At 37.7% G+C, this 15,559-nt stretch overlaps 2 protein-coding genes across 2 annotated transcripts; both read left to right on the plus strand.

The window, feature by feature from the left end:
* The first annotated feature begins 6,450 nt into the window (after window positions 1-6,450).
* On the plus strand, window positions 6,451-7,436 carry LOC132140371 (C-X-C motif chemokine 11-6-like). The gene is made up of 4 exons (XM_059549158.1): window positions 6,451-6,573; window positions 6,698-6,824; window positions 6,913-7,002; window positions 7,154-7,436. The coding sequence occupies exons 1-4, from the start codon at window positions 6,516-6,518 to the stop codon at window positions 7,242-7,244; spliced, it is 366 nt and encodes a 121-aa protein (XP_059405141.1). The 5' UTR covers window positions 6,451-6,515; the 3' UTR covers window positions 7,245-7,436.
* Window positions 7,437-11,981: 4,545 nt separating this feature from the next.
* On the plus strand, window positions 11,982-12,921 carry LOC132140372 (C-X-C motif chemokine 11-6-like). Its single transcript, XM_059549159.1, has 4 exons — window positions 11,982-12,103; window positions 12,239-12,365; window positions 12,470-12,556; window positions 12,645-12,921. Exons 1-4 carry the CDS (start codon window positions 12,046-12,048, stop codon window positions 12,661-12,663), a joined length of 291 nt encoding a protein of 96 aa, XP_059405142.1. The 5' UTR covers window positions 11,982-12,045; the 3' UTR covers window positions 12,664-12,921.
* The last annotated feature ends 2,638 nt before the right edge of the window (window positions 12,922-15,559 follow it).

The following is a 15,559-nucleotide window of genomic DNA, read 5'->3' on the forward strand; positions in this document are numbered from 1 at the left end:
TGAAGCTTGCGTCCGAAGCATGGCAGGGAACTAGAGGAGGCAGTGTCTCGTTCCCTCTCAGGGAACCATGGTTACATTCGTAACCTAAGACGTTCCCTGTAAAGGGAACTTCGAACTGCGTCCTCTGAGGGGACACTATGGGGAACAGTATACCCACGCCGCCATGCTGAACGGAGTGCAGACCAGAATCATGGCAAACACTAAGTACCAACTCTACCACTTCACCGGGAGTCGCCCCTGGGACGGTTCGACGGCTGTCTATGACATTATCCCTTACGGCCAAAGGCCTAGTCTACATACCCAACTTACCTGTAGGGCCCTGGCCCGGGGTAGAGCTGAAGGCTTGGAATCACAAAAGATTCCTTTAAAGGGATACGGCTAAGAACCTAGCACTTTCTTCTACCAAGTCTTGCCTGTCACACAGGGGCTACTGCTAGCTTTCGCAAAAACTTGCCGAAAGAGCTGTCCCAACAGTACTCTAGTAGCGGCGCCCTGTTCTAGACAGGTATCAGGGGATACCTAGGTGGAGTGGTGCCCAAGATAACAGGGCTTTAACCGACTCAAGAAAGGGCACGAAGCAGCTGCGCGAAGCCCTTACCATATAGGATTTTAGAAAGAACGCAGAGTACTAGCATGCGAACTTACCACAGTGTGGATTTCAGAAAGTGTGCAAAGACTTCATGTGCAAACTTACCATAACATGGATTTACAAATACTGTTCTAAGGAGGGGCTCTCGTGGAACTCTGATAGAGCAGCTCGTAGATGGAATGGCCCGGGAGCAGAGCAATTGGAGGACGGAACGTACAGATGAAGCCTCGGCCACGCCTGTACCATGGCGTCCAGCCCCCAATGGAGCTGGATGAGTCAGAGGAAGCCAGAGGGGATAGTGCGATGCTCTCTCGAGCCGCAAAACCGATCCACCCAAGTCTGGCCAACCTCTCCAACTCTTCTTCAACACCTTGGTGCGAAGGCGCCATTCCCCGAGCCTCAGCCCATGCCTCAGCAGGATGTCTGCTCTCACAGTGCGTCTCAAAACAGTATGTAGTACTGGAGCGCTCTGAAAGAACCGAGAATCAGTCTCCCATGAGAGGAGGACTCCGAGCTCCGAGCAGCATGCTCATAGGCGACCCTTTCAGAAAAGGGGAGCGCTGCTAAACTACCGCGAGAATTGCCCACACAGCCCCCCATGTTGAGGGGCGATGCTTGAGGTGTATAACAAATACACACCGGTTGGATGAAGCCCAAGGAACCCCTGGGCTAATCATCTCAAGAAAGGGAACGAAGCGGAGCGCGTAACCCTTACCGTACAGGATTTCAGAAAGTGCGCAGAGTCTTGCGTGCACACTTACCAATTTACGTGGGTTTCAGAAAGTGCGCAGAGTCTTGTGTGCACACTTACCACTTACGTGGATTTCAGACGCGCGCAGTGCGCAAAGCGTTAATGTGCACACTGACCACCATGTGGTTTTGAGAAAGTACACAGGCTTAGCGTGTGTACTGAAAGGTTACCTGACAACCACAGTATGTGGGAGCTCACATTCAGAGAGACCTGTGAAGCCTGCTACCTGATAACCACAATATGTGGGAGTTCACCTACAGAGAGGCCTAGAGAGGCCTACTACCTGTTACCAGATAACCACCTCAAGTGGAAACTGAAAGTAATATGGAACTCGACTCCAGGGAGGCTTGGTGAGGCCTACTACCTGACAACCACAAACCGTGGGAGCTCGCTTTTTAGTGGAAACGCACAGTATGTGGGAGCTAAATCTCCAGGGAGGCCTGGTGAGGCCTACTACCTGGCAACCACAGTATGTGGGAGCTCGCCTTCAGCCACAATATGCTATTTAGTGGAAACGCACAGTATGTGGGAAATAAATCTCCAGGGAGGCCTGGTGAGGCCTACTACCTGACAACCACAGAATGTGGGAGCTCACCATCAGAGAGGCCTGATGAAGCCTACTATCTGATAACCACAATGTGGGAGTCCACCCAGCCCCTCATGTTGAGGGAAGCGATGCTTGAGGTGTATAACAAATACACACTGGTTGAATGAAGCCCATGGAACCCAGGGCTAATCATCTTAAGAAAGGGAACGAAGCGGAGCGTGTAACCCTTACCGTACAGGATTTCAGAAAGTGCGCAAAATCTTGCGTGCACACTTACCACTTACGTGGATTTCAGAAAGTGCGCAGAGTCTTGCGTAAACACTTACCACTTACGTGGATTTCAGACAGTGCGCAATGGCCAAATGACTCGCGTGCTGTATCACCAAAGATGTTTGTGAAGAAGACCGCAGTAGGGAAGACCGCAGAAGACCCCCCTCCCCCGTCAAAAAAACTCTTCGGATCTACACGATTCACGTGGATGACATTTTCCCATTCAAAACGGCGATTTTCGCCGAAAAACGACAAGTTTGCAGGTATGACACACACACTGTGAACACACACCCGGAGCAGTGGGCAGCCATTTATGCTGCGGCGCCCCGAGGAGCAGCTGGGGGTTCGATGCCTTGCTCAAGGGCACCTAAGTCATGGTATTGAGATCACTGTACATGCACTCCCCCCACCCACAATTCCTGCCAGCCCGAGACTTGAACTCACAACCTTTCGATTGCGAGTCCGACTCTCTAACCATAAGGCCACGACTTCCCTAAAGTCGTATTTATATATTCTGTGGAAGACGTAGGACCAAGAAATGTACGTCCAATCAAAACGCTTGGTCCGTGCGTTTTAATTCGCTTTCCTAACTGCCTGTCAACGTATGTATCTGCATACCTATGCGCACCATGTTCGCGCAGACAGAATACATCATTAGCCCATTCATGCACACTGTGCAGACAGAGCTAAAATGGCAGACAAACATCAACAACCCAGTCTTCCTTCCTGGTATTGTAGTACTTTTAAAGTTTTCTTGCTGGTGAATGACACATGATGTATCCCAGCAGTACCCAATTCCAGTGCTAGCGCACATATTTTGCATGTCTCCCTTAGTTAACACACACAAGATTCAGATGACCAACTCGAGCTACGTCAAATGAACTGTGTTCCAATCGATATGATCCCTGTGATCGTTGCTCCCTAATCCCAAATGTTGTCTCAGGTATTCTGGTCTGGAAATGCGTTCAGGGGGCGTGGCTTTTGACAGTGATTGCAGGGAGAGTGGGACATTCGCTTTCAGTGCTATCAGGCTAGTGTTAGCATTTTCCAAGATCTCCTATTGCCCCTTTAAATGGTAATATTTCACAATACTGCATTTTTTCTGTGTTTTTGATCAAATAAATACAGGCTTAGTGAGCATAAGGGAGTTATTTAAAAAGCATTTAAAATCGTATTGATCCCAAACAGTGTATATTCTCAGTATACTGATATGCATGTAGAATTAAAAACAGGGTTCGAAATGACTTGGGACCCTTTGGGGGGTCCCCTAAAATTTTATTAATTAGCAAACAAATGTATGATAAAAAAAGAGAGAGGTAATCGAAACCCTTGCCCCGCTGCAAATATCTAGATACTTACATCCCCGGCCCACACATATAGACACAGAGTTAAATGAAATTCTGAAAAACTATCTATCACTTCTTCTTGCTTTACTACTCCTTCCAATACTTCCAGAAAACAATTTCACCTGATGATTTGAGTAGAGATTGGGGTAATTTTGTAGGGCATGCATAGAAAATAATAAACAAAGTACAAGCATATATAAATGCAACAGAGCAAAAATACATGTGAAATAAAGCAGTGCTTTTGGTTTTTCAGGTAAATTAACTGTATTAAGTTACAGAAATCGAATAATCAAATGTAAAATAACACTGCATTCAATGTATACATTAAATATGATTCATATAATAAATACAGTTCATACAAAAGTGTATTTTCTCTTTCTCTTTTGTTGTTTGATTAACTTTGGTGACACAAACAGCTGCAGGTATATTGGGTTGCTGTCCTTTTAAGATTAATGCATGTACAGGTATATAATAACGGTAATGACACGCATCCGTTTTCTTTCTCTGACTGCGTTTACGGGTAAACTCGTTGAGACAGGCACTTTGACTTTTTTCGAACACATCGTTCTTTTTTTTTTTCGTTCAAACACTGATAAGAAAGACAAGGGAATTCGGTGTTCACGAACTTCTGTCTGCGACTGTGTGGCTGTGTGTGCCGACAGACCCGTCTACATTTGGATGTTTAACATAAATATATAGCCTACAGATACAGCAAAGACAACGTCGGCAGTATTGACGGCAAAATAGGCTACAGCATATTTCGTTCTGTATTGACAGGAAGTTTTTTAAAGCAGAATTTGATGATAATTTGATGCAGTTGCAGATACTATAGAGAGTAAAAGAAACACTAGGCGGGAGGCGCCGAAAAGCGCGCTGTTTTTGCATCCCTGATATCTACAATTTCCCCCAACAACAGCCATGTTATCACATAAGCACAATTTACCCTTGAAAAAGTCGGTGATCTTTCCTTTTCCTCTTTTTCTCTCCATGTGCAGGATGCTAAATTAAGAAAAATAATATTAGCTTCCTAGATTGCTTACCAAGTTCTCATGTGCAGTCATGCTCAAATCACATTCACTTTAATCAACTCACAGACTTGAATTAAGTCCTGGTTATCTTTCGTAATCACTGACTGGACAAATCTCGGTTAGGTTGTTAAGCTAGCTTTGAATAACTAGTCTAGCTGCTAGGTCTGCTGTTAGCTGGCAGATCATTTGGCTTCATACACTTAAGTTACAGCGAGCAAGAAACGTTGGCAAACGTACTCTTCTACATTTCACTGGGTATCTCTAGTTAATGCAACTTTTGATATACGAACTCGAACTTTTATTTTATATTTTACTATAAACAATTATGGAGATATAAACACAATTGAACAGGATTTTCATTCAGGATTTCACTCTTTATGATGACTCTTTTTGCCGCGTTCATCTAGTACGTGTCTGCGGGAGCATCTCAACAATCTGTGACGCTTTATAGGAACTCACTCGGCTAATAGCTGCACTGATTGCTGCCTCGCGCTAGGAAATCAATTAATTACCGTTATAAAAAAAAAAAGTCACTAAAACCTATAATTTTCACAATCATTTTTAATGTTAAAATATATTTGTCGGGGACCCCCCAAAATCCAAAAATGAAGTCTTATGAGGGGTCCCTAATGACTTATGGAGGGTCCGGACCCCCCCCAGACCCCCCTCATTTCGAACCCTGATTAAAAACAACAACTGTGTTTATAGAGTTATACCAGTCTTATAAGTTTTCACATATTGATGAGATTTGTTCATGTCAGCATTTCCAAATTTCCATAAATCAGTGTTTTTATCAAAGACTTTAAAATGGAACATGCAATGCAAATGAAAACGGTAGTGAGAACCACTAACAACTGACCTCTATTAACCTCTATTAAAAAAAAGAAAGAAAAAGTGTTGGTCTGTGTAGTTTGTGGTTTAGATCACCACACGGTAATTCAGTTGTCTGCACAAGGCCACAGAACAACAACAGTGCAATGTGTACAATAGTTCAATTATCAAGAAATCATTATTGAGTGATGATTTTTAAATTTGTATTAAATTACACAAGGGTTATATATATATATATATATATATATATATATATATATGTGTGTGTGTGTGTGTGTGTGTGTGTGTGTGTGTGTGTGTGTGTGTGTGTATATGTATAAGTTTTATTGGCTTAATGCTTTTTATTGTGATTATAGAAAATAATCATTAAAATGATTCCTTCCTCATTCTGGGAAAGGTCAATTCTGCTACTCTGCTGCTTAGCAGGGATGAGTATGGTTTGGACTTGGTAAACTAGGGTGTTGGTGGTCGAGGGGCATCGGTAATTAAGAATACTTTAAAATTAGATTATTTTTATGGCCACATTTAAATCCAATTTGTAAGTTAAACAAACTACAACTTCAAAGTGTCGCTATAAACTACTAAATCAGCATGATTCAGTCAGGACTGAATGCATTTAAATTGTTGGTTGTAACATGGGTACATGTCACTGTGTATCTGTATTTTACCGGCACAGATTGTGTTAATAAATTTAAATGTTTAACTATTAATAAATAGTCACATGCTTAAAACAGACAATAAAAGCCATCAAATTAATATTAAGAGTTTGCGATTAAAATGCTTTGAAAACAACTGAAAGGCCCCAAGAGTTTTCACTTTCAATGTTTTATTAAAGTAGTACTTCCACCAAATCATAATTCACAAAGATATTCCAGTATAATTAAGCAATATGTCCTTCCTCATTCATGGAAAGTTACAAACAGGGTGCCCTAAGTCGAGGCTTCTCTCCATGAGGGTAAAGGACAGTGTTTCCAAGAAATCGCAATTAAAAAAGAAAAAGAGCGGATGCTGGAGTACTGAAACCTAAAAAGAGAACTAAGACTGAGGGGAAACCCTGATCCTACAGTATTTAAATGAACTCCTAAAGTCCTTCAGTCATAGTCTCACTGACCTAGACATTACACAAGCACAGTTCAACGAGAGCAAGAAGACAATGAAGACTATTGCAGCTTTTGTTCTTCTCATCTGCCTGATCGCTGTAGGGGTGAAAGGTGAGTTTGAGCTCTGAGAGATTGCCGATCAAGAGCATTCAGTATATCTTCAGAATGTACATTTGTTTATGGTCATGTTTGCAGTTAATAGACTCTAATGAAATATCTGACATTCCTCTTCCAGGACAGGACAGGTCTTCAAAGGGAAGGTGCTTCTGTGCAGACAAAGGTGCAAACATGGTTTTAGTCAAGAACATCGAGAAGGTTGAAATCATCCCTCCAAGTCCATCTTGTCGCAAACATGAGATTATGTAAGCACAACCTACAATTGTATACAATCATTTATTTTCATTTACAGTGAATTTCAGATTCAGCTCACTGATTTTTATTCTTTCATAGTGTCACTCTGAAGAATGGTGCAGGATGGAAATGCCTGAATCCGGAGTCAAAATTCACTCAAAATGTCATCATTAAGGCTCTTGAAAAGAGGTGAGAATATCTTTAAACATATTTACTCATGTTTCACATACACATTCAATGCAAAGCTGTAGATTTGTGTGGCAGAGAGCAATTAAAATATTCTCAATTAATGGATTAATGGGAAATTAAACTAATTTGAACCTATTTCTGATCTTCACAGAAGCCAGCAGACAGCTCCACACAGTACAACTGCCTCTGTGCCTCTGAAGAACACCATGACTTCATCATCAGCACCAACATCCTTCAAATGACTTCAGATGATATAATATTCTGCCTCATAAGTTGGAGTTCAGTTTAGAAGAAAAAAAAACTGGGTTGTTTTCACAAACTTTTTCACAAATGTGTCATTTGTACAGTCTTTTTATAATTTGCTTTATGATTGTATTGTCATTGTCTATAATGATGTGTCAAAAAAAACTTTTATATCTATAAACTATGTCTCCTAAACTCTTTCAGACTAGTTCTTGTATACTGACATTCTGAGTAAAAATGCATAATATAATCCATTTTAAATAAGCAATAGTCTCATGCTTCTAAAACACAAGGTCTGGGATGTGAAAACTCAATTAAGCTTTTAAAAAATTGCTAAACAGTTATAAGCAGATATTTTTGACTGACATGACTGATAAAAATACTTTCGCAACTGTAAATCAATTAACTGAAAATGACATACCTACAAAACGAATTAAAATTCAGCTTAGCCCTGGTCAACGCTAGATCGCTGGTGAATAAGCCCTTTATTTTAAAGGAGCTTTTTTTCCCAGCATAACTTGGATTTTCTACTTGTGACTGAAACTTGGTTAAATGTTGGTGAGTCGAGCCCTTTTTCTGAACTTCTACCACTGGATTGCACATATTTTAACTCCCCGAGGACTACTGGTCGACGAGGAGGACTTGCCGTTATTTTTAAGGAAACATACAATTGCAGGCAGTTGTCAATGATAACATTTTCGAGTTTTGAGATAACAATGTTTGAATTGGGCAAATTTCAGCCCGTTTTGTGTGCTCTTATCTATCGACCTCCTAAATATAGCAAGCATTTTATCAGAGACTTTACTGAATTATTGTCTGAAATTATGCCAAAATATGACCGGATCTTAATTTTAGGAGATATGAATATTCATGTATGTTGCCCCACAAATCTGTTGGCTAAAGATTTTTTTAGAACTTATTGATTCATTTAACCTTATACAGTTTGAAAGTGGTCCTACACAGATTCATGGCCACACATTAGATCTTGTCTTGTCATGCAGTTTGCCTATTTTAAATATTGAGATACAAAAGGGTGTTTTTTCTGACCATGAACCAATTTTATTTGATGTTTCCCTTCCATACAATACTGTTAAGCAATGTGCTCCACCTCGTATCCGCAGGATGATTAAACCGGCCACTGCTGCACAATTTTCTGAAGCATTTAGTAATGTTATAGACACTATAGAGCCGTCGGCTTTCCAATGTACAGATGAGCTTGTTTCCTGTTTTTCATCCACCTGTATAAATATTCTTGATAAAATTGCACCACTAAAGCCCAGGTGCTCCAAACCTAATTCTGAACCGTGGATTAATGATTTAACTCGAGCGGCTAGGCAAAAGTGTAGGAAAGCTGAACGACGATGGAAAAAACATAAATTGCAGGTTTTTTATGATATTCTAAAGGATTGTTGGAATAATTATCAGAGAATTGTTCAAAATGAAAAGGCTAAATACCTCTCTGATGTTATTGATAAAAATGGCCATAAACCTCATGTTCTTTTTAGAACAATTAATTCTGTTCTTCATACCCCCCAATCTATAATGTTGGAAGAATCTACTGTGGCCTGTGAAAAATTCCTCCACTTTTTTGTGGAAAAGATTACCTCTTTTAGAGCTAGCATTTCACCTCCAGCCTTTGATCCTTCCATTTCCATAGAGTGTGCTGCAGTCCTCACTGAGTTTGAGCCTGTTTCCATCTTGACCCTTAATGATATTGTTACACATTTAAAACCTTCAATTTGTCCCACTGATATCATCCCATCACGTATTTTTTAAAGAGGTATGGAACACTATTGGACCAGACATTCAAGCAATCATAAACAGTAGTCTGACTTCTGGTTATATGCCACTTTGTTTTAAAGAGGCTGTGGTGCAGCCCCTTATCAAAAAACAAAATCTGGACACTTCAGTTCTTTCAAATTACCGTCCAATTTCAAAACTTCCTTTTTTGTCCAAGATTTTAGAGAAGGCAGTCCTAGTGCAGTTACAAGCCTATTTAGATCTGCATGGTATTCTTGAGGGGTTCCAGTCTGGTTTTAAAGCATTTCATAGTACAGAGACTGCACTTATAAAAGTTTTTAATGATCTTTTGATTTCAATAGATTCTGGAGATTCTACAATCTTGATGCTTTTAGATCTTACAGCAGCCTTTGATACGGTTGACCACAGTGTTCTTATCTCGCGTCTCGAGCACAACGTGGGAATTAAAGGCACTGTATTAAAATGGTTTAGATCATATCTCTCAGCGAGAGTGTTTAAAGTTGGGTATGGGGGCTTTACTTCACCAGCAGCACCAGTGACATGTGGAGTACCGCAGGGCTCTATTTTGGGGCCGATTCTCTTCTCCCTTTACTTGCTTCCTTTAGGTTCCATCTTAAAAAAGCATAACATTAGTTTCCATCTGTATGCAGATGATTTACAAATCTACCTGCCTATAAAACATAAGGGTGAGGATTCAATAAAAAGGCTGTTAGAGTGTTTTTATTATATTAAAGCATGGATGGCTTTAAACGTTTTACATTTTAATGAAAGTAAAACTGAAATTATGATTTTCAGACCTAGCAGTTTTACTAGCACCTCCAAATTGGACTTGGGACCCCTGACGCCCTACGTAAAGTCTATGGTAACAAACCTTGGGGTAAAGATGGATAGTGATCTTCACCTAGAGAAACAGATAAACTCTGTTGTAAAAGCTAGTTTTTTCAACTTAGGCTACTTACCAAATTGAAGCCATTTTTATCTTTCAAAGATTTGGAGAGGGTTATACATGCTTTTATCACCACTCGCCTGGATTATTGTAATGCTTTATATATAGGAGTTAACCAGGCCTCTCTCTCTAGATTTCAAATAGTTCAGAATGCTGCCGCTCGACTCCTTACAGGAACACGTAAACGAGAGCACATTATGCCTGTTCTTGCCTCTCTTCATTGGCTACCTGTTTGTTTTAGAATACAGTTTAAGATTTTATTGTTTGTTTTTAAATCTCTTCATGGTCAAGCCCCAGCTTACATAGATGATCTACTGAAGATGCATGCTCCTCTAAGGTCATTGAGGTCTGCTGACCAACTACTCTTATCTGTTCCTAGAACAAGACTTAAAAATAGGGGAGATCGAGCTTTTTCAGTCGTGGCCCCTAGGCTGTGGAATGATCTGCCTATGCGTGTCAGAGTGGCTCCCAGCCTTAACAGTTTTAAATCACGACTTAAAACTCACTTTTATTCATTGGCCTTTAAACCAGCCTGAGAGTTCATTTCTGCATTTTATTATTTTAGTTTGTCACTTGTTTAAACTGTGTATTGTGCTCATGTTATGTGTTTTTAAAATTTGTTCCAATTATGTCAGTGTCCAGCACTTTGGCTAACCTCGGTTGTTTTAAATGTGCTTAACAAATAAAATTGTATTGTATTGTATTAGCAACACCAAAATTATTTTTTTAAGTATTTTGAAATAGAAAACAGGTATTTTAAATTGTAATAATTTTCAACAATATCACATAAATTCAGCATTAGTGAGCATTAGAGACTTCTTTCAAAAACATTACAAATCTTACTGATCCCAAACTTTTGAATTTGAATTTGTATTTAAATTCTCTATACTATATTGATATTCCTAAAAAACAAAACAAAAACATAAAAAAACAAACAGCTGCATACCAATAATTATACCAGTCTTATAAGGGGTTTTTCCATGTTTATGTATTTCAATAAATCGCTGTTTTGACTTTAAAGTAGAACATGTGAAATAAAAGGGTAGTGAGAGGAACTAACCACTGTCCTATTAACATCTATTAAATAGAAGTGTGGGTCTGTGCACTAGTTTGTGGTTTCCATCACCACACTGTGATTCAGCTGTCTGCAAAAGGTAGTCTGATATTCAGCAGACAACAACAGCAGCACAATGTATACAATAGTTCAATTTATAAGGAAGGGACATACATTTTACGTACAATACTTTCAGTCACTTTTGACTTTTATTCATCAGCTAAGAAATTCAAATGTCATGTGTTTGATAGCATTTCACTTGTGAATAAGTAGTTGTTAGGAATGTTTAGCACTTCTTTCAAAAATGTTTCAAAAACATTTCTTTATATTCTCATAATCTTTTTAATTCTATTGGATGGATATAAATTTCCTTTACCTGTAGTACAGCGTCGTTCAAAAGCTGTATACGCAAGAGTTTACCTGATTAAAGGTAAAAATTCACTTCATCCTGCAACTCCTTTTGTTTTGTTTTTTGCCTTGTAAACATATCGTTACTAACAGCTCCAGACCTTTATGCAAACCCATCTGACAGACATTCATTCACAATCAGGCATCCCTAGTTCTGATTTAAAACAGATGATAGAAAACGCACATTACAGTTGCCAGGTTTGCACATTACATAATTTCTTATGTAAATATTTGAAAAAAATTCCTAGGTTGGTATACAGCTGTTTTAATGTTTTAATGGTCTATTGCTTTGCATTGCAACAATAGTCTAATATTGCAATTATAGTCTAATATTGCAATTATAGTCTAATATTGCAAAATAATTTACTTGCTATAATAGTCTAATATTGACCAAAGAAAATTATAATTCAAATGTTTCCTTCCTCATTCTTGGAAAGGTCAAGTGTGCATGAAAAGAAAGTGTTTCCGAGAAACGAGACAAATACAGATGCAGGACCAGAAATAAAAACTTACAAATTCTCAGGGAGGGAAAACCCTTTACAAAAGAATAAAAACAAAGTAGCTGAACTTCATAATCATACACAACTTCATTAACTAGCCATTAGGGAGGTGAAAACTGAAGATTATTACCATGAAAATCATTACAGCTGTGGTTATTCTAGGCTGCCTGCTTGTTGTAGAGTTGGAAGGTGAGTTTGATATCTAAAATTTGCAGATTGAAGAAATGCAAATTTAGTTTTTCATATTGTGCATTTATATTGTGAACACTGCATGGCAGGATGTTGTAGATAATGGTAAAAAAAATTCACTGTTTTCTCTTCCAGGCCAGGCTAGATTTCCGAAGGGCAGGTGTTTTTGTGCTGACAAAGGTGTGAACATGGTTCCTTCAAAACTGATTGAGAAGGTTGAAATTATTCCACCAAGTCCCTCTTGTAAAACCCAGGAGATTGTGTAAGTGTATACTGTTATTTACATACAGATATTATCTAAATATTGCACATCTGTTTAAATATGTTATAAATAATAATGAAGTTTATTTTGTCATGTTTTTGTAGTGTTACTCTGAAAAATAGTAGGCAGAAATGCTTGAATCCAGAATCTAAATTCATACAGAAATACATCATGAAGGTTGTTGAAAAGAGGTTAATATAAACCTTTAATATTTTTAATATTATATTTTGTCCATACAATACGAATAGCTCACCATCAGCTGTTTCTGATAATTTTTAGGAGCCTGCAGAAGAAATAGCCTGCAGATGAATCCATATGAGCTATTGTAAAGTGAAGAACATGTGATATCAGCACCCTACAATCAGTAACCAACATCCTTCAGATAAATCTTGAACTGAAATTTTTCATGTAAATCTTTCCTCAATGTTTGCTTAATGTAAATCTGTTTTTCTTCTAATTAACATAATCATTAATCACTGTTATGCATTTTAAAGTAGTAATGCAAAACATGCCTGATTACAGTGTATCATATGTACAGTCGTGCAAAATAAAACTTTTGTTGACATTGCAGAATATATATATATAAAATTTTTTTTTGGTATTTATGGTCCATTCTATAGAGCATAGATTAGAAAACAAAAACTAAATAAAAAACAAAATGTTATTATAAGTAGCCTGTTTGGAAGAAATATTATATTACTAAATCTGTGAAATGTGAACCTTAATTTTTAAACATAAATTTAGGTTTGCACATCAAGTCTAAACAAGTCATCTTGAAATCCAAATTGGTCAAGCTATGCAAAAGTGTTCTTCAGCTTACAACAAAAGCAGAACCCTTTTATGTGCTAAAGAACCATGCTTTGAAAGTGATATGTAGAACATTAATAAGTAACTTTTAATTATAGTTTATTTTCATTAATATTGCTATATTAGTATTTTTACATTTATCAATATTATTTTATATATTAAATATTGTTTTTGCCTCTTTATCTACAAATCTTCTATTAGGGTTTTACATTAAAACAGCAGCAGAAGCATGTTGTGTGTATTACACTTTTTATTGATAGCAAAAATGTCAGTGCTCTTAACAAGCTATTACTGTAGCTGAATATATTCATATGACAATAGACAATGGACATGAACAAATACATGAAGTAAAACACAAAACAGAACAGAAAACAGATGTGATGAAGACAAAGTTCCAGAGAAATATCTTCAAAATCCTCAGTGACACCTTTAGGTTTATTATTTTGGTGTAACTGAGTGACAGTTTCTCTCTGCAGATGATGAGAATGTGAGATGTGATGCATCTGAAATACACTATGTAAAAACAATTATATTCACAAAGGCCAAAAGTAGTAGAAATTGACAGGTTGTGAGCCCAGTAGTCTGGTCAAGGTCTGCAGATGGTCAAGGGATAGTTCTAATGTTTTTTTTGTAACTGCATGTTTGTGCATAAACTCAAGTAAAAAATGAACAATATGGATTATAAATGTAATATTTATGTTACTTAGTGGAGAAGAGGAGAGAAATGTCCTAATCTGAACAGAGCCTGCATTCTTACATGTGATCAAAAAACACTAAAGAGAGAAAAGAGTGTTACTTTTGTATTTAACTTTAAGAAAAATAATTTACCTGTTAAAAGTGTGTTGATTGTCTTTAGCACCAGAAATTCAGTTACAGATTTGAAAAACAAAAAGGCGGGAATAAAGAACCCTAAACTCTAACTGTCTAACACAAAGAATTTCAGCATAAAAAGGTTTTTCAGCGAGTTAAGGTTCTATATAGAACTATTACTATGTGTAAAGAAGTGTTTTTTAGAATGTGGAACGCAAAATAAACATCTGAAGGCTGGTATAAAGCTATTATTATTTAGCATACATTTTTGACTGAAGTAATAACACCAAATGTTTAGGGCAGGGGTGGGAAACGTTGATCCTGGAGGGTCACTGTCCTGCAGAGTTTTGCTCCAACCCTGAAATGTAACCCTGAAAACCTGTATCCTGAAGACCATGATTAGCTTGTTCAGGTATGTTTGAATAGGGTTGGAGGAGCTAAACTCTGCAGGGACAAAGGCCCTCCAGCCTATAGGATCAATGTTCCCCACCCCTGGTTTAAGGGAATGCTTTGGTTTTGGAACATTATCACATTTCAGACAACAACAAAGCTTAACTGTTTTTATGACAATATGTGGTTATAACGAGAAAAAGATGTCGTTTTAACAACATAATTATATTGTTTTATGACATAACATCTCGTCTTCTTTGAATGATATATTATGAACTTATTACCAAAACTGACAAACCATGATGTGAATTCCCAAGTTTTTATTCACTTTCATAAAAATATTAGCAGATGCACAAATTGCATGTTTACTTAATCCCTTAATGTAAAATATTGGGTAAACTGATTTGGCTTGCTGTAAAAAAATAAAATAAAATAAAAAAACACCTTCCATTTTACCTTAATTCTGTGTAGCTTATGCGGTTTAGGCCTATACTTTTAATTTGGCATTATGTACTATGTTGATTCATGACAAATTGCACGATGCTCCCCATTTGTAAATCGCTTTAGGTAAAAGTGTTTTCTAAATCTAAGATAATAGGGCTCAAGCTCATAATTTTTTGTTGTTTATCTACGATTTTTTCTTGAATCAAAGCAGAGAACGTGCTGTGATGGTAAGCTCTGGGTGGAAGATGAGCATGTCGACTGATGTACAACAAGATAAAAATGATAGCATAAAGCCAAGAAAACATCAGCTGTATCAACAGGTCAGATTAGGACGTAACAAATCTCACATTTTTATATGCAGGATGGTTAGCCTACTTCCATCCTGGATTTTCTTGTTAAACAATCTTTGAAAACTTATCTTAAATTTTTAAAAATGAAGACCCGACATCCAAAAACAAAAAAAACCTGGGTGTTGCCTCAAATTGCCTTTGTCGTTAGCTTGCCTGAAGCTGAAGGACAAAGTAGTCAACTTTGAATTACAGAATTGATATAAAATAAAAAGCCCATACCTAACCCCTTAAATACTCATAAAAGCATTGTATTGAATAATTTATTTTTTTTGGTCTCCAAAAGATCTGAGCAACTTTGGTGTTTAGGCTCATTTACAATCATATGGCTCCCTCTACTGGAACGTTAAAGAATAACATGTAACATGTCTCCTAGTAACAGTCGTCTCCGAAGGG

This window comes from Carassius carassius, chromosome 5 (genome assembly GCF_963082965.1).
Source record: "Carassius carassius chromosome 5, fCarCar2.1, whole genome shotgun sequence".
NCBI lineage: Eukaryota > Metazoa > Chordata > Actinopteri > Cypriniformes > Cyprinidae > Carassius > Carassius carassius.

Excerpts from the sequence above, each read along its gene's own strand:
- LOC132140372 (XM_059549159.1), top strand. The coding sequence starts at position 12,046 with ATGAAAATCATTACAGCTGTGGTTATTCTAGGCTGCCTGCTTGTTGTA. Across the intron at positions 12,104-12,238 it reads GCTTGTTGTAGAGTTGGAAG|GCCAGGCTAGATTTCCGAAG; the intron begins GTGAGTTTGATA and ends TTTCTCTTCCAG. Across the intron at positions 12,366-12,469 it reads TGTAAAACCCAGGAGATTGT|TGTTACTCTGAAAAATAGTA; the intron begins GTAAGTGTATAC and ends ATGTTTTTGTAG.
- LOC132140371 (XM_059549158.1), top strand. The coding sequence starts at position 6,516 with ATGAAGACTATTGCAGCTTTTGTTCTTCTCATCTGCCTGATCGCTGTA. Across the intron at positions 6,574-6,697 it reads GATCGCTGTAGGGGTGAAAG|GACAGGACAGGTCTTCAAAG; the intron begins GTGAGTTTGAGC and ends TTCCTCTTCCAG. Across the intron at positions 7,003-7,153 it reads ATTAAGGCTCTTGAAAAGAG|AAGCCAGCAGACAGCTCCAC; the intron begins GTGAGAATATCT and ends TGATCTTCACAG.